General features: G+C 38.6%; 1 protein-coding gene across 1 annotated transcript in view; it reads left to right on the top strand.

Annotated features, from left to right (window-relative positions):
- The window catches only part of LOC122560129 (uridine-cytidine kinase-like 1), a 157807-nt gene that overhangs the window by 79844 nt on the left and 51399 nt on the right, over positions 1-26564 (top strand). The window contains exons 5-7 of the mRNA XM_087994882.1: positions 2150-2221; positions 11925-12114; positions 17215-17276. Of these exons, the coding sequence (XP_087851008.1) occupies positions 2150-2221; positions 11925-12114; positions 17215-17276 (324 nt within the window). The remainder of the gene's footprint in view (positions 1-2149; positions 2222-11924; positions 12115-17214; positions 17277-26564) is intronic.

The following is a 26564-nucleotide window of genomic DNA, read 5'->3' as shown; positions in this document are numbered from 1 at the left end:
AAACCAAACCCTCAATTTCTTTAGTCTTCCAGCATTCCCTATGTCTACCAGCCTTTCCTTTCATCCTGATAGGAATATGCTTCATCTGGATTCTTGTTATCTCATTTCTGAAGGCTTCCCATTTTCCAGCTGTCCCTTTACCTGTGAACATCTGCCTCCAATCAGCTTTCGAAAGTTCTTGCCTAATACCGTCAAAATTGGCTTTTCTCCAATTTAGAACTTCAACTTTTAGATCTGGTCTATCCTTTTCCATCACTATTTTAAAACGAATAGAATTATGGTCGCTGGCCCCAAAGTGCTCCCCCACTGACACCTCAGTCACCTGCCCTGCCTTATTTCCCAAGAGTAGGTCAAGTTTTGCACCTTCTCTAGTAGGTACATCCACATACTGAATCAGAAAATTGTCTTGTACACACTGAAGAAATTCCTCTCCAACTAAACCTTTAACACTATGGCAAGTTTGGAAAGTTAAAATCCCCTACCATAACTACCCTATTATTCTTACAGATAGTTGAAATCTCCTTACAAGTTTGTTTCTCAATTTCCCTCTGACTATTGGGGGTTTATAATATTATCCCAATAAGGTGATCATCCCTTTGTTATTTCTCAGTTCCACCCAAATAACTTCCCTGGATGTATTTCTGGGAATATCCTCCTTCAGCACAGCTGTAATGCTATCCTTTATCAAAAATGCCACTCCCCCTCCTCTCTTGCCTCCCTTTTCTATCCTTCCTGTAGCATTTGTATCCTGGAACATTAAGCTGCCAGTCCTGCCCATCCCTGAACCATGTTTCTGTAATTGCTATGATATCCCAGTCCCATGTTCCTAACTATGTCCTGAGTTCATCTGCCTTCCCTGTTAGGCCCCTTGCATTGAAATAAATGCAGTTTAATTTATTAGTCCTACCTTGTCCCTGCCTGCCCTGACTGTTCTCAACTGTACCAGTCTCTGATTGATCCCTTTCCTCACTATCTCCCTGGGTCCCACCACCACCACCTCACCGACCCGCTTCCCCCCCCCAACCTTACTAGTTTAAATACTCCCAAGCAGTTCCAGCAAATTTCTCTGCCTTAACAAGTATTTCTTGTACAGGTCACTTCTACCCCAAAAGAGATTCCAATGATCCAAAAATGTGAATCCTTCCCCCATACACCAGCTCCTTAGCCATGCATTCATCTGCTCTATCCTCCTATTCCTGCCCTCACTAGCTCATAGCGCTGGGAGTAATCCAGATATTACTACCTTTTAGGACCTTCTTTTTTTAAATTTCTGCCTAACTCTCTGTAATCTCCCTTCAGAATCTCAACCTTTTCCCTTCCTATATCGTTGGTTCCAATGTGGACAATGACCTCTTGCTGGCCCCTCTCCCCTGTGAGAACATTCTGCACCCTCTCTGAGACATCCTTGATCCTGGCACTAGGGAAACAACACACCATTCTGGGGCTTTTTCTGTGCTGGCCACAGAAACGTCTGTCTGTACCTGAGACTACAGAATCCCCTAACACAATTGATCTCTTGGAAGCCGACGTACCCCTCGTTGCATTAGAGCCAGTCTCAATACTAGAAACTTGGCTGTTCGTGCTATGTTCTCCTGAGAATCCATCAACCTCTACATTTCCAAAACAGCATACCTGTTTAAAATGGGTATATCCACAAAAGACTCCTGCCATAGATGCCTACCTCTCTTACCCTTCCTGGAGTTAACACATCTATGTGATGGTATCTGTTTTGTGACACCCATTCAGAATCTCCACTGTGCAAAATAACAACCCAAAATAGCGTGAGTCAAACTCACATTCTGGAGGAAGGCATCCACTAATCATTGAGGAGGCAGAATCATGACCGACATTCTGATATTAGGAAAATGGAAGGCAGTCCGAGGAGAAAATCCTATTCGCAGGAAAATGGAAGGTAGTCCGAGGAAGAGGAGAAAATCTATTTGCATGAAATGTTACATTTAAAAATAGATCAAGGCAAACAGTTTAATTGTTCTAATCAAAACAGGTTATTCAGGGCTGGTCTTTGAGTGTTCCTGAATATCTGCTATGTCTTCAAAATCTGTAATGTAATTAAGGTTACTTTTTCTTTTAGGAAATGCTCATTTCTTTGTTGCTACTCACTGATTCTTAGTATGTTTTTGTGCCTCAGAAAACATTATATGGAGCCAGTGTGATAATTTTTGAAGGTATCATGGCATTTGCTGATAAAGAAGTGTTGGAGGTGAGTGTTGTTACATTAAACAAGTATTTTTGATACGAAACTGCAACCTGTCCCAGTTTCAGTTAAAACAGTCAGTGAGTGCCAAGATGTGGGCTTTGGGCCTAATCTATATTGGGTTTTGGGCTTTATTAATATGAAATTGACAAGCTATGATGCCAATTAAGAATCCCTGTACAGCCCATCTTAGGAATTTCAAACTGACTCTGGTGCTGAAAATGTCCAGAAGGAAAGGGAGGTGAGGTGGAGGGGACAAGCATGAGCCAGCAGATGACTTTCAGTATTTGGTAGCGATAGCAGCATAGTTCTCAGAAATCTTAAGTTTAAAGTTTTCCTCTTGATATTCCAATCTCTCTGATATCACCACAGACTTTCATATGTGATCCTCTCCAGAGTTACAAACCTCCCAAAATCTCCATACGCCTCCAATTTTGGCTTTTTGTGCATGTGATTTTTGTTTTAAACTTCTTTAAAAATCATAATGATATGTATCGGACTTTCATCTGTCTTGCCTTTTAATTTTCTTTAAAAGTGACTATATACAGATGTCTTGTGACTATATGTGAACCTAAAATAGACACTAATTGTAGTATCAGTTAGCTACCAATGCTCAATTTAAATTTCAGTCAATATAATAGGTACCTGTTTTCGCTCTGGCTGAATGTAGAATTCAGGGATTGTTCTTGCACTGTAGAGAAACAAATGTTTTGGTAAATGTGTCTGATATATTCCACAAAATCGGAGCTTTCCATGAATCTGATTATATAGGCCTCTGTACCAAATTCTCTGACCACACTAACTTTTTTTTTCCACATTTAAACATCAGCTCAGTTTAATATTTGCATTATCTGCACTAGAAGTAAAACTCAAGGACACATAATTTGCAGTAGGTCATTTGGCCTGTCATGGAGAAAGTGAGGACTGCAGATGCCAGAGATCAGAGTCGAGAGTGTGGTGCTGGAAAAGCACAGCCAGTCAGGCAACATCCGAGGAGCAGGAGAATCGATGTTTTGGACATACTCCCTTTATCAGGAGTGCTTCCTGATGTTTCGGGTGTAAGCCCTTCATTGATTCTCCTGTTCCTCAGTTGCTGCCTGACCTGCTGTGCTTTTCCACACTCAACATTTGGCCTCTCATGTCGACTGAGCTATTCAATTAGATCGTGGCCTCAACTTCATTCCCTTGTCTGTCCGCTGTAACCCTTGATTCATTTAACAATCAGCAAAGAAGAGCATATAAACACAAGCAATTTGTAACTGACTACCAAAAATCATATTCAAATCTATTGGGTTTGGAGAGCAGAGGGCTCAATTGGACCAATATAGTATAGGATGGGAGGAGAAAAGAGGCAAATTGAAGAATTAAGAGGATTGAGAGGAGGCCGGATGAGACAAAGGCAACAATAAAGGTAAAGGAAAGATGGAGGAGAGAGAAGCAAAGATAGAGTGGAAATGAGAGAAGGGTGCCAGATAGATGGTGAGTAGGCAGAATAGGTCCAGAGAATGGATAAAGAGTGATAGAATGTGGGAGGTGAGCAGAAAGGAAGAGGAAAGAATCAAGGAGAACAGAATGATGACAGGCATCAGAATGGGGAGTGGACAAATCAATGTTTAGGAGAAAGTGCAGAGGAATTACTTTAACAAGGGCTGAATAGCAAACACATGCAGCAAGTGAAAAATAATATCATGTTACACCTTCTATTGTCTCTATTCACTAGTCCTACTCCTGGATATGTTTTGACTTGTTGAGCCAAAGATTCTCTGCAGTTAATTTTAGAAGCAGCAATAAAAATATAAGCACGCAACATTAGTATACATATTACAACTTGACCATTAGAAATTAGGACAATATGTGCCATGCAACCTCCCAGTGGCTTCTGTCTGGAATGTATAAAGATTTGTTAAATCATACATGTACTGCAAAAGATGCTATTTTGGGATCTAATGTGTTTGGCAGACTTAACAATAACTGAAAAATGTGTTGCTGGAAAAGTGCAGCAGGTCAGGCAGCATCCAAGGAGCAGGAGAATCGACGTTTCAGGCATAAGACCTTCTTCAGGAATGAGGTTAAGGTGAGGGTGATAGGCCGGAGAGGGGGTGGGGGCGGAGAGGTCGGGATGAAGATTGCAGGTCAAGAAGGCGGTGCTGGGTCTGAGGGTTGGGACTGAGATAAGGTGGAGGGAGGGGAAATGAGGAAGCTGGAGAAATCTGCATTCATCCCTTGTGGTTGGAGGGTTCCTAGGCGAAGATGAGGCGCTCTTCGTCCAGGCGTCGTGTTGTCATGGTCTAGCGATGGAGGAGGCCAAGGACCTGCATGTTCTTGGCAGAGTGGGAGGGGAAGTTAAAGTGTCCCGCCACGGGGCGGTTGGGTTGGTTGGTGCGGGTGTCCCAGAGGTGTTCTCTGAAATGTTCCGCAAGTAGGCGGCCTGTCTCCCCAATATAGAGGAGGCCACATCGGGTGCAGCGGATGCAGTAAATGATGTGTGTGGAGGTGCAGATGAATTTGTGATGGATATGGAAGGATCCCTTGGGGGCCTTGGAGGGAAGTGAGGGGGGAGATGTGGGCGCAAGTTTTGCATTTCTTGCGGTTGCAGGGGAAGGTGCCGGGAGTGGAGATTGGGTTGGTGGGGGCTGTGGACCTGACGAGGGAGTCTCGGAGGGAGTGGTCTTTCCAGAATGCTGATAGGGGAGGGGAGGGAAATATATCCTTGGTGGTGGGGTCCGTTTGGAGGTGGCGGAAATGACGAAGGATGATCCGATGTATCTGGAGGTTGATGGGGTGGTAGGTGAGGACCAGTGGGGTTCTGTCCTGGTGGCGATTGGATGGGCAGGGTTCAAGGGCAAAGGAACGGGAAGTGGAGGAGATGTGGTGGAGAGCGTCGTCGACCACGTCTGAGGGGAAATTGCGGTCTTTGAAGAAGGAGGCCATCTGGGTTGTTCGGTATTGGAATTGGTCCTCCTGGGAGCAGATGCAGCAGAGGCGAAGGAATTGGGAATATGGGATGGTGTTTTTACAGGGGGCAGGGTGGGAGGAGGTGTAATCTAGGTAGCTGTGGGAGTCGGTCGGTTTATAGTAAATGTCTGTGTTGAGTCAGTTGCCCGAGATAGAAATGGAGAGATCTAGGAAGGGGAGGGAGGAGTCTGAGACGTTCCAGGCAAATTTGAAGGTCCACCCCCTCTCTAGCCTATCACCCTCACCTTAACCTCCTTCCACCTATCGCATTACCAACGCCCCTCCCCCAAGTCCTTCCTCCCTACCTTTTATCTTAGCCTGCTTGGCACACCTTCCTCATTCCTGAAGAAGGGCTTATGCCCAAAATGTCGATTCTCCTGCTCCTTGGATGCTGCTTGACCTGCTGCGCTTTTCCAGCAACACATTTTTCGGCTCTGATCTCCAGCATCTGCAGTCCTCACATTCTCCCAGACTTAACAATAATCCAGGTTTATTCAATATATAATTTCAGTGGCATGACACTGTGATCTTTTGCTGTAAATTCTGTGTCTTATGGTCTGATGCTCCACAACCACCTGACGAAGAAGTAGTGCTCCGAAAGCTAGTGCTTCCGAATGGACTGTTTGACTATAACCTGGTGTTGTGATTTTTAACTGTGGTTGATATTAGCATTTTGTAAAGCCACCTACAGACAGAGTAGGTTTTGTAACTGAATATGAAACACACAAAACAAACTTCCAGTAGAATCCGTCACATTCAACCTTGAATCTGGGTTCACCTATTTACTTGTAAAACCTTTTATTATCTATTAAGTATTTGTCTGTCTGTACACGTGGTGTTTGGCCATCAAATTTAATACCGTTGTGCCAAGATCAGTGCCTTCCGATTCCAGTATGAATCAACCATTCAGTACGATCATAGAAATTACAACGGGGAAGTAAACTATTTAGTCACATCTTTACTGGTTCTAATTCTTCAACTATATCTATCTCCTGCGATCCTATGTCTCTGCTCTTGTGTCGTACCTTTTATTGAAATAGTTAAGAATTCCTTTCCTTTCTCTGTCCCAAAATGTTTAAAGTGTTCCAAGTGTCAACAAATATTTGTATTTATTATTTACTTCTAAACCCCTTCTGTGTGACGATCCTCAAATTGTGTCTCCTAGTTAATGAATTACCAATTAGTGGTAACAATTTTTCAGTGTTCAAATTGCAGCATGTTTTGAAAATCTTCCTTAGATCCTGTTTAATGTCTTTTCAACTGTGACAAGTCTTGAGTATGGTGTTTATACTGATGTTGAAATCTTTGAAAAAGCAAGTGAATCTCTCATGAAAACAACCGTGTCTAAGATAGTGTCATCATAGCATAGATTGTGTTGTTTCCTTAGTGCATGATGTTATGGACTGGCAATCAAATGAAATGTGAAGCAAGGTACTAAAGATGCTGAAAATGTGAAATACAAACAGAATGCTGGGAATACTTAGGCATCAATTATGGAAAGAAAAACAGCTTAATGTTTTCATTTGATAATTTTTCATGCTAATAACCATAAATGTCAACTCTGGGTGGAATCATCTTCCCCTTGGCACCTGCAAATGGTTGGATCATCCTCAGATTGGGAATCTCATTTCACTAAAATGCTTGCCTGCCTGTTGCTTTTTCCCAGGGTAAATTAGTTATCAATCCCCTTCGACGACTCCATCCCAGCCAGGGGGATCATTGCAAATGCAACTATCCTGTCTTTCCCTGAAAGATGTTTGAAAGTTTCAATGAGATCACCTCCCACACACTCTGGAATGCAAGTCTAGTATTGTGGACTTCAATCATAGAATCCCATACCAATCCTCCAAAGAACATTCCATCCAGACCCATACCTCTATTCTATCCCTGTAACCTCACATTTGCCATGGCAATCCACCTAACCCACCGACCGTTGGACTGTAGGAGGAAATTGGAGCACCCAGAGGAAACCCACACAGACATGTGGAGAATGGGCAAACTCCATACATACAGTCGTCCAAAGCTGGAATCAAAACCTGCCCCCGATGTTGTGAGGCAGCAGTGCTAACCACTGAGCCACCATGCTAACTCAAAACCATCCAATTGCCCTCTTTCACCCGTAGCTCATTGTCCACAAACTGCTACACTTCTCTGCATTTCCTCTCTGTGTAGAGAAAAGAACACATAACATTGTGAAAGATTCAGCCTCCAGAAGGAGCTTGAGATTAGATATTCACTGGGATGTTTCTCCAGTGACAGACACTGTCAGTCAGTGACAATATCTGGCTCGCTGGTAAAGACATAGTCTTACAGGAGGTTGCAGCAGTGACTTGCCGTGACTGCCTGAGCTTCCTGAAGCACTAATGGGCAGACATCTCATGAAGGTTTATCTTCTTTTGTTGTCTCCTTCCAGCTGTATTCCTGATGAAGGACTTTTGCCCGAAACGTCGATTTTACTGCTCCTCGGATGCTGCCTGAACTGCTGTGCTTTTCCAGCACCACTCTAATCTAGACCCTCCTTCCAGCTGGATCTTGTCTGTCCCTGCAGGACATCTTGGATAGATAGCACAATGTCAACTGGTGCTATGGCCTCTGCCCTTGACCTTCAGCAGGGACAGCCAGTGCAGCTACTTAAGTTGCTCTCATACTGTGCTGAAGACTGCTAACTGGGAAGTACATCTTCAGCTGAGTGCTATGCTGGACAGATGAAGTGCTTTATAAGAGACCATCACTTATTAACAGTGAAAGAATTCTCTTCTGAACAGTAACTTCTTATTGGCCAAGTTTTCTCAGGTTGCTAGTTTCACAGAAGAAACCATTTCCACTGTGGAGACCCTAACAACTTGCTGACCGGTTGGAAGTCCAGTCTGAAGTTTGGAAAATCCAGGAATTAGGCTTAAAACAAGTCAAAATTGTACCCTAACAATGACCTCAACAGATTCTTGCATACTAAACCTGTTCCTAACATGCATTTAAATCTGCCCGGGGGAAATCTTTAAAGAGGGTTGAATAATGTCAAGATCCGGAGTTAATGAGAATTCCAGGACATTTACACCTTATGAGCATCAGAACCCACTTCCTACAGGCTGGTAAAAGTCTGCCCTCTGTTTCTATTAAGATGCTAAAAATTTGAATATAACCCACTAAATTGTTAGTATTGTGCAGTGGAAAGAATTCTCCTAGTGTTTTGGGAATCACTGGTGGCCTTAATTTTAATTTTATTTAACTTGTTATTCATGGGTGCCAGCTAAAATTAGAGCAGGTTATTAATTTATGCAGAGTGTCAACTATTGTTCCTCTGCAATTGACAAGTTTGGTTTAATGTCTGTTTTTGTAATTACACACTGACATGGATATATTCATAAATTATGAAAGTAAGTAATATCAAAATGGATGGCAAAAGCTTTTGTGAGTATATGAAAGGAAATAAAATGGCTAAAGTGACTGTTGGTTCCTTGGAAGATGAGGCTGGGGAGTTAATAGTAAGGAACATAGAAATGGAGTCAATAAATCAATATTTTGCTTTAGTTTTCCCAGTGGAGAATATTAATACCATTTCAATAATAGGTGATGCAGAAGTCAGAGAAAGGAAGGAACTTAGAACAATCATCATCACGAGGGGAACAGTACTGAGCAAGCTGTTGGGATTGAAGGCAAAAATATTCTCAAGGTTAATGGCCTGCATTTTAGTGTCTTAAAGGAAATGGCAGTAGAGGTAGTGGATCATTTGGTTAAAATTCCCTTGATACTGGAAAGGTCCTTGGCAAAATGGTAAATATAACACTCTTTCTCATTATAAAAGGGAGGGAAGGAAGTAAAGAGTAGAAAACTACAGACCAGTTGGTTTAGCAGGTTATTGGGAAATTGTTAGAATCCATTACTAAGGAAATACTAACAGAACATTTGGAAAGTCAAAGTACAATCCATCAGAGGGCAGTGTGATTTTATTAAGAGTAAATCGTGCTTGGCTAATTTGCTAGAGTTCCTTGAAGATGCAACGAGCAAGATGGATAACTGGGAAGGGAGCAAATTACTGTGGATGCTGAATTCTATACTGAAAACAAAAATGCTGCAGATCACAGCAGGTCAGGCAGCATCTGTGGAGAGATAGCAAGCTAACATTTCAAGTCTAGATGACACTCTTCGTCAGAGTGCATAATGGGGATGCTGTAAATATTGTATATCTGGACTTCCAGAAGACATTTGATAAGTGTTGCACATAAAGTTAATACATGAGGTAAGATCACTTAGGGTAGGGTAATTTATTAGCTTGGATAAAGGATTGGCTAACCGAAAGAAAGCAGAGAGGAGGGAAAAATGGGTCCTTTTCGGGTTGGCAAGATGTAACTAGTGGGATACCATAGGGTTCAGACCTCAGGCCTCAACTATTTACAATCTATAACAATTTTGGGGATAAAAAGTACCAGAGCCAAATATGTAGGTGGCACTATAAAATAGGTGGGAAATTAAGTTGTTATGAAGATATTTACAAATAGATATGGACAAGTTAGGCGAATGGGCCAAACTTTGACAGATAAAGTTTAACATGGATAATGAGAGGTTATCCATTTTGGTCAGAGGAATAGAAAAGCAACTTTAATACCTAAATAGAGAGAAAGTGGAGTGCTTTGGTGCAGAGGGATCTATGTGACTTCGTGCATGAATCACAGAAAACAAATATGCAGCTACAGCAGGAAATAAGGAAGGCATATCGAATTTTAATGTTTCTTGCTAAAGGAATAGAATTTTAAAATTGTACAAGGCATGAGGTGAGACCACACCTAGAGTATTATGTACAACTTTGGTCTCCTTACTTGAGGAGGGATGTAGTTGTATTCGAAGCATTTCAGAGAAGGTTCACTGGATTAATTTCAGAGTTTGTTTTATGAAGAGAGATTGAGCTGTTTAGGGTCTATACACTGGAGTTTAGATGAATGAGAGGAGATCTATTTGAGGTATATAAGATACTCTAGGTAATTTACAAAGTGGATGTTTTCTCATGTGGGATAACCTGGAACAAGATGTCTTCATTTTATGGTAAGGAGTAGCAGATTTAAAACCAGTGAGGAGAAATTACTTCTCTCAAATGGTCATGAGTCTGTGCAATTCACTACCCCAGACTATGATGGATGCTGGAACATTGAGTAAATTTAAGGAGGAGCTAGATAGATTTTGTTTTGAACAGTAACGAATTGAAGGGTTATGGAGAACAGGCAGTAAAGTGGAGTTGAGGCCAAGATGAGATCACCCGTGATGATCTCAAATGGCAGAGCAGGCTTGTGGGGCTGAATTACCTTCTCCTTCTCCTGGTTCTTACGTTCTTATGAATTAGGAGCAGGTATAGCCTCAGCCTTTTGCTTTTGCTATGATTTGATTAGTCCTTGCTCCTGTGTTCCCACCTACTCCTAATAGCGTTTCATCCCCTGGCCTATCAAGAGTTGTCATCATGAAATGACAAAGGCTGATGTTGGTGCAACAAAGCACTCCTAGTAAAATGTAATAAGCTCAATGGCTTGAATTTGCATGCTGGGCTGGTATAGCCCAATCTCAAATTTACTTCATGTTGGATCATTACAGCCAATAGAAATAGGAACCAGGTATACCAGTGATGTAGAGACAAAAAGAAGTGCAGACGCTGGAATCCGAAATAGACAGGCAGGTGGCTGAAATAACACAGCAGCTAGGCAGCATTATGGAGTGGAGAAGTCAACATTTTGGGTGTAACCCTTCTTCAGGACCCTAGTGATGTAGGCTAAGTTGAAGCCTGCAGCCTACCCTGGGGATAAATAATCAGTGTGACAACCTTCTGTTATTAGCCTTCTAAAGTAGCAATGAAAGCACAATTGATTCTTAAAAATTTGGAATGACTAAAATCACTATTAGAACAAATGCAATTTTTTGTGAAGTGAATAAGTTTTTTAAAAAAAAGACAAAGGTATTGGATATAGCCCAAAAGAAAATTGGTGCAAAGTCCTAAATGTAAAAATAAAACTGCTGTAATGTACCTTATGTCATAGAAATACATCTGATGATATGTTTTTCTAAATACCCCTGAAATAAACAACCCACCAGTTTACTTAATTTAAAAATCCTTTATTCAGAAGATGCTGCATAACCTGAAGGAAGAAAACTTTGTGTCAGTGTTCAAAAGCACTATGATAGTGCTTGTAGAATCAGAGTTCTGTTCATCCATTTTCAAAAATGTTTTCACAAGTGCAACCATAATTGAATTGAAATAAAAAGGAAGCATTGCTTATTAAATTGAATGTCAAGACTTTCTATTGTATTCAGTGTTGATATAACTGATTACCTGGATGTTTGTTCCCCTCTACTGATGTGTTCAAAACATGTATGATGTTTTGGAAGGGTTTTGTAAACACTCTGCAATTTAGAACTGACCAAAGGAAAAACTTGTAGTTTCAAGTAGAATACTGGTAATGGCAATTAAATGAACAGAATTATTTCATCATCCTTTCTGATAGGAGAATAACCACACAAGATATACATATATTACAAAACTATTGTCAAGTAAAACTATTGAACTGTACTTCCTGTATTTAAATGAAATTAACGATGTTTATATATAAAAATATTAAATACCACAATTTGTTTTATTCACAATTCTGGGGCTTGTGATCTTTCTTGAAAAATCACACTTCATTTCTGGTCAAGGAGAAATCTGTTTTTTTTTAGAAATGCTATAAATTTAAGTTTTTCATGGAGAATGCTCAACAATGCTGCCTTGTGCTTGTAGCTATTGGACATGAGGATCTTTGTCGACACAGATTCTGATATTCGATTAGTACGACGCCTACGTAGAGATATTAAAGAGCGGGGCCGTGATATTGAAGGAGTCATCAAACTGTACAACAAATTTGTAAAGCCATCCTTTGAACAGTACATTGAACCAACAATGCGTCTGGCTGACATAGTGGTTCCAAGAGGTAAAACTCACTGATACACAATTTTTAATTTGTTAATGCAATGATCATGAAAACCAGTCATAATTAAAGCTTTCAAAAGAAAAGGAGTTGTTATTACAAAACTATTATCAAGTAAAACTATTGAACTGTACTTGCCTTATTTGAATGACATTAACAATGTTTATTGAACATATTTAGCTTCACCATTGAAATTGAATAGTTTGATATTCCCTGATCCAGTCAGGCCAAGGCTTTACTAATGGCATTATTTTTATATGAATGTTAACAGATTTAAAATAAATGAGTTAGTTCTGGTGTGAGTGAATAAACTTTGGGTGGAAAATGTAACTTTGGGAGGCAGATGATGGGAAGGCTGCCCCAAAGATACAAAGTCATAGTCATAGAGTCACACAGCATAGAAACAGACCCTTCAGTCTAACCAGCCCATGCCGAACAAAATCCCCAAATAAACCCATTCCATGTGCCCACTCCTGGCCCATGTACCTCCAAACCTTTCCTGTTCTTGCACTTATCCAATCCAAATTGTACCTACCCCCTCAGGAAGTTCATTCCATGTGTGAACTACCTTCTGTGTGTTTTTTTTTTAAAAAGCCCCTTCTGTGTTTTCTGAAAATCGCTATCTTTAAAAATGTGCCTCCTGGTCTTGAAATCCTCCATTCTAGAGAAAAGACAACTACTATTAACTCTATCTATACCTGTCGTTATTTTATAACATCTATATGGTCGCCTCTCAATCTTCAACACTTCCATTTAAAAAAAAGTCCCAGTCTATCCAGCCATTCTTTATAACTCCAAACTCCTGGTAACTCTCTCTCTTCTGAACTCCTTCCAGCTTAATAATATCCCTTCTATAATTAGAATCAGAGACAGTATTCCAAAAGAGGCCTCACCAGTGTCCTGTACAAACCCAACACGACTTCTTAACTCTAATACTCAAAGTAATGAGCTATGAGAATCTCATTCAGTTTTGGTATTCCTAGGTAATTGTTGTTATGTTAACTCATGGGTTGTAGGCATTACTGGATGGACCAGCACTTACTGCCCATCTCCAGTTGTCTTTGAAAAGATGGTGGTGAACTGCCTTCTTGAATCGCTTCAGTCCATTTGGTGTATGTAGACCCACAATAATGTTAGGGGTGAATTTCCAGGACTTTGGCCTGGTAACACTGAAGAAATGGTGATATATTTCCAAGTTGGGATGGTAAGTGCCTTGGAGGAGAAATGTGAGTGCTAGTGTTCCCATGTATCTGCTATCCTTCATCTTCTTGATGATGATGGTCGTTGGTTTGGAAGGTAGTGTTTAAGGAGCCTGGATGAAACACTTGTACATTGTGCACGTTGCTGCTATTGAGCATCAATGGTGGAGAGAGTGAATGCATGTGAATGAGATGCCAACCAAGTGTTGTCAGTAGAAAGACAGAAAACATTTCATGAACATGAGGTCAGTTTAGTTCACAGAAGTTAAAGGCAACGAACAGCTCTATTTCAATACCAAATAAATTCTCAATATTTTGCAACATGACAACACTCCTCCACAACACACTGTTTAAAGTTCAGTTCGCAGTCCAAGAGACCCGCAGAAAAGAAGTTATTTCAACATTGGTGTTACTCACTGAGCAATGCTACCATGCACTTCAACATGAGGAAGCGAAAGGAGATAGACAATCCAAAATCGTGGTCAAAGAATAGTGTATTTAGGAAGCTTTGACAGCACTGAGGTGATGAAAAAACAGAGATGCTGTACAAAGAGCATAATGGTTGAAAAAGTGTCCACTGGTAATGGGGAATAGGAAGTCTGGATGTGTTGGAAGAGAACCGAGGATATATGAATGACATAAATGTATGGAAAAGGATGAGATGAACAATGTGAAGATGAGGACATAAACATTAAAATCAATTCTCTAGGATGCAAATGGCTAGTGGACTTTATAGAAATACCTTGGGGTAATACTAATAGTTGCTAAATTTACTTTTTGTCATTAATAACTCTTCCATTTAAAGAGTTATCCTCCGTTGAAGCTTGAATAGCTTGACGCCATTACTTGAACGTTCCTATCAAAGTCTTGACTTGAAACCATACCAGCATTCCTCCACATTCATTCGATCATAATCCTGGAATCCCTCCATAATAGCACTGCTGTAGTACCTGTCCTGCAGTGACTCAAGAAAGTGGCTCATTACATGTTCTCATGAGATGGACAATAAATGATGATGTTTTTTGCCAGGACACTCATTCTATTGACAAAATTTAAGAAAATATTTTCTGATTAGATTTATTTGTTATATTTTTGAATTGAAACCTTCTAACGTCTGTTTCAGCTCAAGTGAATAGTGTACTCCCTTTTTTAAAACCAGCTTCACTTCTGAGAGCAATAAGGAGCCGAATTTTTATCCCAGAGTTGGACGTAACTAACATGCTAGCAACTCTGAGCTGTCTGCCAGTGTGTTTGTCTGCCAGCATGTTTTCACATTCAGGAAGGCATTTCTGGGGAATGAAGGCTCCTCATTTAACAGTAGCAAGTAACCCATTGGCCCAATTGTAAAGCACCAATTGAGGGCAGTCTTCAATCAGCAACTGGACTTTCCATCGTCTGGAATGGCTGGTAGTCAGAGGTAGAATAGTAATAACTTCCTGGAAGTAGGACTTGGGTAGTGCAGAGGCACACCCAGTATGAAAACAGTAGCCAAGACAAGGGTTCCCACTTCACTATCATAGACAGGCAGTTGTAGTCACAATATATTTTGAATCATTTGCTAGTCTCAGAGATCAATAAGAGCTGCAAAGTGTGCTCTTTTGTCTTGCTAGTCGCCTGATCCAGAATTCAGCCAAACTTGAGGATCAGGACCCTGCAACTAAAATTAACCTAATGAATTCCAAACCTGGAAATACTTTAGGCAACAGAGGTATTTGGAAGAATATTTTTATGCCTTTATGTCAAATTCTCTTAACCTCAGATGCAAACAGTTCAGAATCAAATTGTAAACCTAACCTAACTCAAACAAATTATTTCAGCTTTGTATAGTTTTGTTTTGTAATTGAATCTTTTTGTGTGTTGTGCCAACTGGATTAAAGGGCAAATTCAGAGATCCTGTGGTCCCACAACTGGAGCACAAGACAGGCGCGGGAACAAACAATCCTCTAGCCTATATTCCTATCGTGTCCTGAAACTCCGTGTGGAATACAGAATTGTTTAATATTTCACAATATATCTTTTATAATTATGAAAATCAAAGAATTTTGTCTCATTTTCACTGTATACTCCATAACATTGTCTTTCCAGTTTCCCCACTTTCAATAAATCCAGATTTTTTTAAAAAAAATTACCAATTTTTTTCTGAAACTTGGTGGGGTTTCATCTGACATTTGGAGGTAAAGAACTTGATCTAATTCTCAGTGCTGCTGTGTTGTTAAACATTGTTATTTTAAACACTAGACTGGGGATGGTGCAGTTTTCAGATTGAATTCTCTTTACCTCATGTCAGCTATTAAATTCTCTGAATTCTACAAAACCTAGGGAACTGAGTCAAAGTAAATAAAACCGCTGATATAATTGATATAACTTTTTGGTACAATTTTAATTAGTCAATACCTTTTGGCATGTTCTGCAGCAACTGTTTTTTATTTGACCATTTTGTGTTAAACTGCCATTAATGTGTGAACCAAAGCTATTTGTCACTTTGAGGATTGCCTTTACAATATTTAAATGTTTGAGTGTTATAAAAAATAAGTTTGTATGACTGTGTCCTTGAACCCCCTTTAGCATGTAGCAAACTCCAATTGTAAACTTTAGAAGTTGGCTTTGCATTGGAGGAATTTGCTATCCTGAGAGCTAAAATCATTGAATCCCTACAGGGTCGAAACAGGCTATTCGGCCCATCGATCCACACCGACCCTCAGAAGAACATTCCACCTAGACCCACCCTATCCCTGCAAACCTGCATTTCCCATGACCAGTCCACCTCACCTGCACATGGGAGGAAATCTGAGCACCAGGAGGAAACGCATGGGGAGAATGTGCAACTCCACCCAGTCAGTCACCCAAGGTTAAAATCGAACCAGAGACCCTGGCGCTGAGAGACAGCAGTGCTAACCACTGAACCATCAGGAATCCATACAGTATAGACAAAGGCCATTTGTATTATCTAGTCTGCACTGACAGTTTAAAGGAACATATTGAAGCTAAAACCTTTAAAACAGTGGAAGTGTTAATAAAGGGGAGGCAAATTGAAATTGAGAATATATTGCATTCTATATGGCAATTGTAAACGATGTTGCTGTCATTAGCATTCTACTGATTTGACACACATCCAAAATGCATGTTCAAATAAATTGGGCAATCTTGAGCTCCCAGTGAGAAGCAGTGTTCAATGGAATTGCAGGCTGGAGATTCAACATTACAATCTTGAAGTCCAGTCAGTGTCCAACCCTGTTCAGTGAGACTGTATTCTGGAAATGCAGGGTCTCTAAATTCATATGATTTATGCCTTTGATGTTTAAATATTTCACACTCCGATGCAATTTAAGCAGACCCGTGTCTTGAATTCAGATGGAACTTTCTTTAATCCTGCCTAATTCCAAAATATGTCCAATTTCTAATTCTTACTGTTACTCCTTTTATTTCCTAGCAATACTCACATATAGCAATCCTTAACAAAGCCGAGGTCTACATGTTAATAGGTTATTGATGAGAAGTTGAGTCATAAAGGAGTGTCTGAAAATTAGATGTAACAAAAATAAGAAATTTAGAAATTTTTGTCAGTAATCAGCTCATTTCTGAAATTAAGTTTCATTTTGCATCATCAGCAAAATAATTTCTCTGGTGCGATTTCACCCCTTTAGTTTCACTTTTATCTTTTCATGTGAAAACATTCCCAGATGTTCCTAAAGCAGAGACAACCACATAAGCCAGGACAAACTTATTTAATAAAGTAAATGAATATTGCTTACCAGCTAACTAAATACCAGCTGTGGCTTCACAAAGGATGCAATTTCTATTGAGAAACAATGTGGGGGAGGTGACAAAAGTTAATTTGAAAACACATCATTTTTGCAGTACATGTCCCTGCAATCAATGTTTTTATCTACTGCTTTGTTTTAAGGAGGAGGAAACATGGTTGCCATTGATCTAATAGTCCAACATGTCCACAGTCAGCTAGAGGAGGTAAGCAGAATTCTTTTTAACATGATCACTTCTACAGTTCATAGGCGATTGTGTCAAATGCCTTTCCTCTAACTACACAAAATTATAAAGCAACTTTATTGTACACATGATGAGAGCTCTGTTTATCGAAAATGCAGTTGATCATGAAACAACCTCTGATAGCTGCTTCACTGTAGTTTGCTGTACAGAAATGTTTCCAACATCAATAAAATTTCTGATTTTTCTTAGGATATGAGCAAGAGACATTTTGACAATTAAATCAGCCACTAAAATGAAATGGTGTGAAACTTGATGTTTGCTAATTGCTGCACTTCCTTTCCTAAGTCCTTAACCCTTTCATCATCATGCTGTGCTTGAGAAAAGGAAAGGATTTCTGCCTTTGACATATTAATTTTTCTTCATAAATATAAGGTGTCATAGGTGCATTCTGAAGTGCACATTACTATCTTCAAAGCATTTTGTTTCGATGTATGTTCTGAGTAATGTTCCTCCATAAGGAAAGAATCTGAAGCTGCTGCATCTGCTGGCTCTGTTTAATGAGTTAACAGCATCGTCTGTCTGAATAAAGCAGCTAAAGTCTTTTTGACTAATTTTTAATGATTGACTCTATTGTCCCATTTTATCAGCTCACTTCTCCATTCATTTTTTATTTATTTTTATAATTAGGATGTATTATAATAATGTTATGATTTAAGAAGGTCATTTACTTCAAAAACCAACTATTTTTCCTTGTTCTTAATCCATGAAGCGAGAAATCTTAGCAACAACTAATTTGACCTGAAGCATGCAATAATTATGCAGCCATTGTCTGAGGCTGCAATAAGCATTAAAAAAAAATTCTTCCATCACACCCCATACAAAATACATTTAATTTTATCCCTTCCATTGGGTATTTGACATGTATGAATGATATTGTGAAGAAATCACAAGCCTTTCTTTCAAGTTCAAATGCAAGATCAAATCCATGGCCTACATCACAGTACCTGAAATGAATGCATTCCACAATCACTAGACTTTATGGAAAGTCCCTTGAGTCAGCTGGTTGTCTTGTGGGAAACTGATAGGGTAACTATATGACCAAAAGCCAGCAAAGACCTGATGCAGTTTTCATTGTTATGCAAGTTAATACCAGAGATGTCAATGCATACATTGGGGTTTGCATATATCCTTCCCGTGCTGATGAGCTACTCTGCTGCTATCCTGTGGATTAATGCTGGAGAACAAAGGTAGACATGACCTCAATATAACCACAGTGAAAATATCTCCTTTCTATTTGTTTTTGGAAACTGGTATCTCATTAAAGGGAAACTGTTTTTTCATGAAGCTGTATGGTAAACCTTAGTTCAATTAAGGACAGAAAATGGCCAGGACTCTTCTAGATCAACCTGGACCCATTTTTGAAACAACTTGCTTATGAATTCTGAGCAAGTAAATAAAAAGATGTGCAGAAAATTCTTAATTGGAATGGTACACTTTTAAAAATAATGGTTCTTTATGTATCATACAAGTTAAAGGTTCACACACCAGTCCATTATAAATAATCAATAATTTAGCTGTTGCAAATTTATCTGTCTCCAGCACCATATTTGAAAAAGAACTTAGAGTCCTCGAACCTTTCCTGTTTAGCTGGTACAATAAAATGACTTTACTGAACATTTAATAACCAAGTAGTGGGCCACCAAATGAATAGGGGGGAGATAATGAGAAGCTGATGACTTTAATGAATGCTTGTTTACTCAAAGTATATCAACAAGATGTCAAAGCTGTAGTTTATGTCTCTGATGGGAGACTATATCCATTTGTTAAAGAGTATTTGATTTCCAGAAATAACACTCTGTGAGTTCCCCTTTACTTAGTTACATTACGTTTCTATTTATTGTTCTGTTCAGAAGACAGCTCATTGACTATTAAAATACTGAAAAGTTCAAGACTTTGGTTACAGTGAGCTTTCCATCTATATCACCTTTGACATTGTCACAGAGAAAGGGATTCATATGGCCCATACCTGTATCAAAATCCATCTTCAAATATTTTACATTATAAAATGACTAATCAAAAATTAAATCAAATACACCTATGTGGTTCCAGGCAGGGGGTCGTACTTGCTAATTTCATATTTAAAAGATGCTAATTATTTCCTATGATATCAATCAATTGCTTGGAGTTAGAAGTTCGTTGTTGTTGTTAATTCATTTATTAAGACAATATAGTAAAGCATGCTGTTTTATAAGAAATGCAACTTCAGAATGAATTAATCAGATTTTCAATTAGATTTATTTGGTTCCTGACTACACTGCTCAGACACTACTGCGGGTAGAAAATTCACAAGTTATTGTTCTGTCTTCTGGATTAACACTGTTATAAGCTGTATATTCATGCATCAAAATGCATTGTTATTTTCCTGTAATTTGACTGCCCTGACAGATCGAGTTATTGTTGCTGGATGTAAGGTTTCATGCTTGTTTATTTATGAAAACAAATTGGCATGAACAGTGCAATAAGCATCTCTTGTTGCTGGAATTCATATCTGACCTATTTCTTCCAAACCCAATCTAATTTGAACTATGTAAATACCATTCAGTCCTCGTTTTTTGTGAAGGAAAGGAGCACAGACTTCCCACAGATGTTTTAAAAAAAACTACAAAAAAATTGCCTCTCTATGTATCACGATGGAACACACAATGTTTATTGTGTGAGAAACTGGATGAGAGAATGAAAAGAAATTAAGATGCGATCTGAGGCCTACCTCCATAAGGATGCAGATCCATGAGTAGAAAATCAATGGATAATGAATATTGAGTGAAGTAGGTTATCTCTATAAATTTTACAGAAGTAATCAGGCCAGAATGTTAAGTAATATGATTTGTAAAGTCCCCCATGTCAGCAATAGAATGCCTGTTACTCTATAAGCATAGTCTTCTAGTATCTGTGTACGATTCAAGTTAACAGTTGGTTGGTAGGTAAGTGGAATAAAATGTGGTTTGTAGTGGTATCTTTTCATTCAGTATATACTGACCTTTCTGCATGTACCTTTAATGCAACAGCTTTGCTTTGTGGCAACATTTTCACCTTCATTCACATTGTGGTTTTTTTTCTTTTTCTTATTTTCCAAAACACATCAAAGCTCTTAATGTTAATTTCATCTATTGAATGAAAATACAGATGGATGAAAGATATTAACTAGACTTTTTTGAGCTGTTTCACGTTATGCTGATGTTAGTACAAATTCATTCGATAGAACATATTTAGTAAATTGCATGTCTTGCATTGAGTTTCCATTGCAATGTAATGATGCCTATTTGACCTTTTTCAGCTTCTGAATTTCCATTACTATTTAAAGCAGTGAAGCCTTTTTTTTTCTTTAACCACATATTCACTTTACTAGCACTGGTTGTATTTTGTTGAATTATAACTGGTTGTTGATAAACTGTAGAATGCAGAACACCTGTATGCATCTATAATTGACTAAAATCCTACCTATTGTTTAAGTTGAAAAAAGTGTACCATTTAAATATCCCTTTAGGAATAAAATGATTTGGGCACAAACCAGTAAAAGCAAATTTCCTGAATGATTCATTCACAGTATCATTTAATATCTGATAGGATTGTGAAGGCAAATTGTACAAAATATAAATGAAGGTCATGTTCTCCAACTAGCTCACCCTTACAAGTAAAGTTGTTTTTCACCTGCTCCCATTGTAGAAACTGTCTTTTAAAATGATTTTATCTATATGCCTCTATGCTTGATAGAAATCACATGTCTAGCCTTTATAGTAAACTTCCATTTCGTATAAAACTTGATAAACTGATAGATTAAACTGCTTTAATTTGAGACAACCATTTCCAATCTTGAAAATAAATGGTAACATATCCAAATAATTTGAACTGCACATGCATCACAATACACTGAATTGTATTTGGTGCAAATTAAGCTTCATAACATGTTATTGTTAGTTTAATAACAGACTTTACTATGGTTTTTCACTCACAGTTTCATTGATACATCATTTATTATTTTGCATACTGAGATTTAATTATCATTTGTGTTACCATGTGAAATGTGTATTGACCATGATAATAAATTGCTCTTAGCAAACTAAATGATAAATAAATGCCAAAAGAGGAGTTATGTTGTCAGCAGAGGAGACAAGACCAATACCCAAGAGAGGCTCTTGAAATGGTGAAGGTATTTGACGTGTTTGTTGCAGATAATGTGTTCATTACAAAAGTACAAAACTGAAGGGTGTTCTTTTGGATTGAGTATCCAGAAAATCTTGCTGCAATTATTGCATAAAAATGATAACTGATGCATGGATAAATTGCTTGGGAAGGCTAAATGAAACTAGATGAATTAATTCAATAGGTATGTGGATGTATTTTTAAAGACTGTGTACAGATAGATATGATCAGATAGTAACATTAAATTAAAATACTCTCAAAGTTGGAGGCCTGAAAAAGAGTGGAAAATGTTACAAATAACTCAATAGGTCAGCAACCCTCCATGGAGAAAGCAACATCGAAAATGGTTAGAACTTCAGAAACATAGGAGCGAGTGGATAATTCAGCCCCTTAAGCCTGTTCTACCATTGTAAATCATGACTGATCTCCTACCTCAACACCAACACCATTTTCCCATGCTGTCCTCCTATCCCTTTTAGTCATTTAGTAACTAGAAATTTATTTTGAATCTATGCAATGGCTGAGCATCCACAGCCCTCTGGGGTGAATATTCTAAAGGTTCACCACTCAGTGATGTAGTTCCTTCTCACCTCAGCCTTAAATGCCTTTTATTCTGAGACTGTGTCCTTTTCGTTACAAACATCAAATACAGGGCAAACATCCTTTCTGTATTTATTCTGTGTATCCTTTAAGAGTTTTGTAAGTTGCTTCACATTTTTCTAAACTACATAAAATATAGGCCCCATGTCCTCAATCTATCCTAATAAGACCATGCCACCATTCCACGATGTCTGGTGATCCTTTACCACACCCTTCTTTCTTTGGCAAGGAACCAGAACCGCACACAATACCATATGTATGTTCTTGCCAATGTTCCATACAACTGAAATAAATAACTTTGCTCCTGTAGTCGAACTCTCTTACAGTAAAGATTTGCCTTCTGAACTGCTTGATGCAGCTTCATACTAGAATTCAGTGACTCAAGAACAAAGACACCTATGTCCCTTTGGACAATACTTTCTGACCTCTCAAGACAAAGCTTTTCACTGTACCTCAGTACACGTGACAATCAGTTCAATTCAATTCAATTTAAGAAATAGCCTAACCCTTCATTCCTCATCCCAAAGTGAATAATCTAACAGTTTTTTCCACGTTATAATTCATCTGCCATGTTCTTGCCCACTCACTCAGTCTGCCTTAATCTCCTTGAAACCTCTTTGCACACCTCACATTTCCAACAAGTTTTATCTCCTCTATAAACTTGAAAACACTGCAATTAACGCTCACAAATAAATCATTGATATGGATTGTGAACAACTGTGGCCCAATCACTGATAGTTGTGGTAGCACACTGGCCACTGTCTGCCAACTTGAGACTGACCCACTTATACTGATTGTGTGCTTTGTCAGTGGGGTGTTGGAGAAGCACAGCAGTTCAGGCAGCATCCAAGTAGCAGGAGAATCAACGCTTTGGGTAAGAGGCCTCCGATCCTCAATTCATATTAGTGTTTTACCCAAAATCCCATACACTTTAATTTTGTTCACTGTGTGGGACTTTAGCAAAAGCTTTTTGAACGTCCAAATTCTCCACATTCTCAAAAATACACTATTATGTTTGTCAAACACATTATTCTTTCATTAAATCCACGTTGACTCAGTCCAATCAGACAATTATATTCTAAATATCCAGTGAATGCATACTTTTTCTGCTGGTTCCACCAGTGGAACGGAGACTGATGGCAGAGTTAATCATATGAAGGAAGGTTCCTGATCACAGATGTAAGAGGGAATGAAGGTAGTGACAGATTGCTTGTCAACACGAGGCTAGATCCACATTCGTTCGGGAGGGACCTTTTTAAAATGAATTAACATGCTATACACACCCAATAAATAGCATTTTGCCAACTTACATGGTGCCTTTTGCAATTACCTCTGCAGCAAACAAAAAACATTTGCCCTCAGATTCACAAACAGTTGAAGATGATGTGCAGAAGGAAAGATAGTCTTCCTGATATATCGGAAGTGAGTAATTTCTTTCATGGGGAGCTTTGCCAGACCATTGAATAGACTGTGGGGAGATCCAGGATTATAGAGGGAAAGTCAATAGTGAAGTCCTCAGAGTCCATGGTAACAGTGGACAGATCAGTGCGACAAAGGGATGTTCAAGGATCATGGATGGCCGGTGGAGGATAGTTGGGGGCAGGACAAGGGTACGAAGGGCAGTTGGTAATGGGGGTGGGGGGAGGTCAAAGCATAAATAGAATTTGGGTAAGGATGAATAGCTTGAGGATCAAAAAAAGGAAGGGAAGGACAAAGAGTGAGGCTAACAACAGATGAAGTTATCCTGACTAATATTTGGGGTTGTAACTTCTTGTCAGTGCTTTAGTCAGTTGGGTCTGATGGTGACCTAGGTTCAGTCAGTGACACTGAAACAGTGATTTGGAAACTTTAAAAAAAAGTCCCTTAATCTTGCGATTTACGAAGGCATCTGGGGAAGACACATTTTGGCACTTAGACTGTGACATGCTACTCAGCATATTTTTATGGTCTGAAGGAATGATAATTTAAATATTAAGTTTATACAGGAAATGCCACGCCTACCACTGAGAATGTTTAAAAGGTTGACTAGCTAATTAATACTCTGGTTCTAATCTCCATAATTTAAAAAGTGAAGCTTTTCCATACTGCTGAACTTAATTGGTTAATTTACTAAATATAATATATTTTAACCAAAGTACTAAAATAGATTGTTTTTGTTTACTGATTTTTTTTTAATGATTCAAATTATTTCCTGTATAGACTTAGTATTTCTAATTGTTGTTGAACAAAGGAACTAAAATCTTGCTTCATGTTGTAAAATAGCTTAATCTCCCACTCTTTTATTCCCAAGTGAGATTTAACTGAACAACATACCTAATTCGGTCTGAGTTTAAAGTTATCAGACTGTTTGTTTAATTAGTTTCAAAGCTCCAGAGAATTACATTCCTATTCTGCATTGCCATAACTGAGATGACAATAGTTGTATGTTTGTAATTGTAGTTATTTTGCGCTAATAATCGATCTTAAGATGTAGTTCCTAATTTAAAAATGTGTCCAGAAACTTATCCTGTGGAGAGGAGAACCATGAATATATTTGCATGTTTATTATGACTTTGGGTTCTTTAAAGTATGGTGCCATCTAGTGTCAGGGGTGATTGTCAAAACTTTTGTCAATATTTTGTTCCTTTTAATATTGCCTTATGTTGATGTGGTTGTTTGCTTCTGTTGCCATTATATACTCTCACAAATGTTGGAATCATCAGAAGATAAAGGAGGCAACAACATTAGATGCTGTAGAATGAATCAGCTATATGGTGGTGTAAGAAGGGGAGGAGAGGGTTAAAAGGTTGTGTGTGCTATGTATCAGCTTTCCACCTACTTTATGTAGCACGTCTGCTGATACCATTGTGCCAACCTTGGAAATGAGGCAGTACTTCCAGCCAAACAATATATTTTTCAATGGGCAGATCTCATTTATAGTCTTGTTTTAAAAGAACTTTTGTGTAAATCAATCCTGCTGCCTCATGCCCTGACAGATGGGGAAATTATTCAATAGTCTCCTTTGTGACTGGAAGTGGTAATGCTACTCTATGTAGCTTACCTTATACTGGGGAACCATTCCCTTGGGCTTGTGATCTGATTATTTTGCACCTTTGGCCCTGACATCCGTGCTGGTTTCAGGTGGGATACTGTGCAGATTCTTCTAAATGATGCCTTAGCACAAGGCTCCCACTGAGCTTTCTGTTGAGGTGTCTCTTCTGCTCCAGATCACCCTTCTCACTCTGATTATACCCATATTAAAATTGATCCTCCTGATTCTGCTGCTTTGTTGAGGTGAGGCAATGAACTAATGGTATCACTCAATGACATAAGTAACCTGAAAGAGTAGAAGCAATGATACTTAAAATCAAGTGAGAATTTGCAAGTGAAATATGAAATTTGCTATTTGGCAAGTAACGCATAAGTTAGTGGGCTGAATAAATTTGGATGTGGTGTGTACATTTCTGAAGCTAAATGATACATAGAATCTGTAGCACAGAAATTAGTCATTTCAGCTCAGTCAGTTTATTCCAGTATTTATACTTGGTGAAGATCCTGCTAACCTCTGTCTTATCTTTAACACCATATTCAATTGATTTCTTCATCGTGTCTTTATACAGTGCCTCTGGGTAGTTTCTCCGCCACTGGGAGATTGATGTGTGGCCTCATCTGCAATTAAGTGGACTGGGTTGATGTGTGTACCAATGTAATGGGAATTAAATCCACCCAACTGAAAAAAGAAAAGCAGTTTCCACCTCCTCATCTTCAATTCTCATTCCTATCACTATCATTCCTCATTGCTCTCTCATCTAAGCAATGAGAGCATTTGACTTATTATGACCTTCAGAATTCTGAAGAGCTTTTGTGCCATCCCTTAACTCTAAAAGTGCTAATAAGTGAAAGACCTAATTTCTCAAATCTCTTTTCCAAAAATGCAACTCCTCATCCTATTACTAGATTGGATTGATGCTGTTTTATATTCTTTCTGCATGTAAGAAGAATCAGTGCTCAGACTGTATCCCAGCTTTGAACTTCTGTAATGTTGTGTATTTTTCCTGATTTTAGCAAGAGAGTACATGTCTGAGCATCTACAGTGGGAAAACAGCTTGACAGCATTACTGTGGATGCTACCAATGGAGAGGTCAAAAGATGTATTTGATATGCATTTAGAATCAGTATATCATGCTGAATTTAACTACTGAGGAATTTGAGGTCTATGCTGAGAAAATAAGCTTCTTAAATTTTCATTTGGTATTTGTTAAGATTCAAGTTAAATATGGTTAAAGCTGATGAACTAAATATGTAACAACTAGATAATTAGACCAATATTGTAAGGGAACAAATTAACTTCTGGATTTTTTTTTATATCAATCTAACTTGGAACAGAGTGCATATAATTTGCATAACATGCGCTACCAATACTGATTGAATAGATAGGTGACATGCATAAGATGTAGCAGACCTTTACCATTTAAATAGCCTGATTAAGTTGCTTTCAGAGTTTGGCCTTGAGCAATATTTGACATGCAT

This window comes from Chiloscyllium plagiosum, unplaced genomic scaffold, assembly GCF_037043375.1.
Source record: "Chiloscyllium plagiosum isolate Xiang-an unplaced genomic scaffold, Cpla_swu_hap1 HiC_scaffold_15, whole genome shotgun sequence".
NCBI classification, from domain to species: Eukaryota; Metazoa; Chordata; class Chondrichthyes; order Orectolobiformes; family Hemiscylliidae; genus Chiloscyllium; species Chiloscyllium plagiosum.
This window is presented reverse-complemented; position numbering and strand designations above follow the sequence as displayed.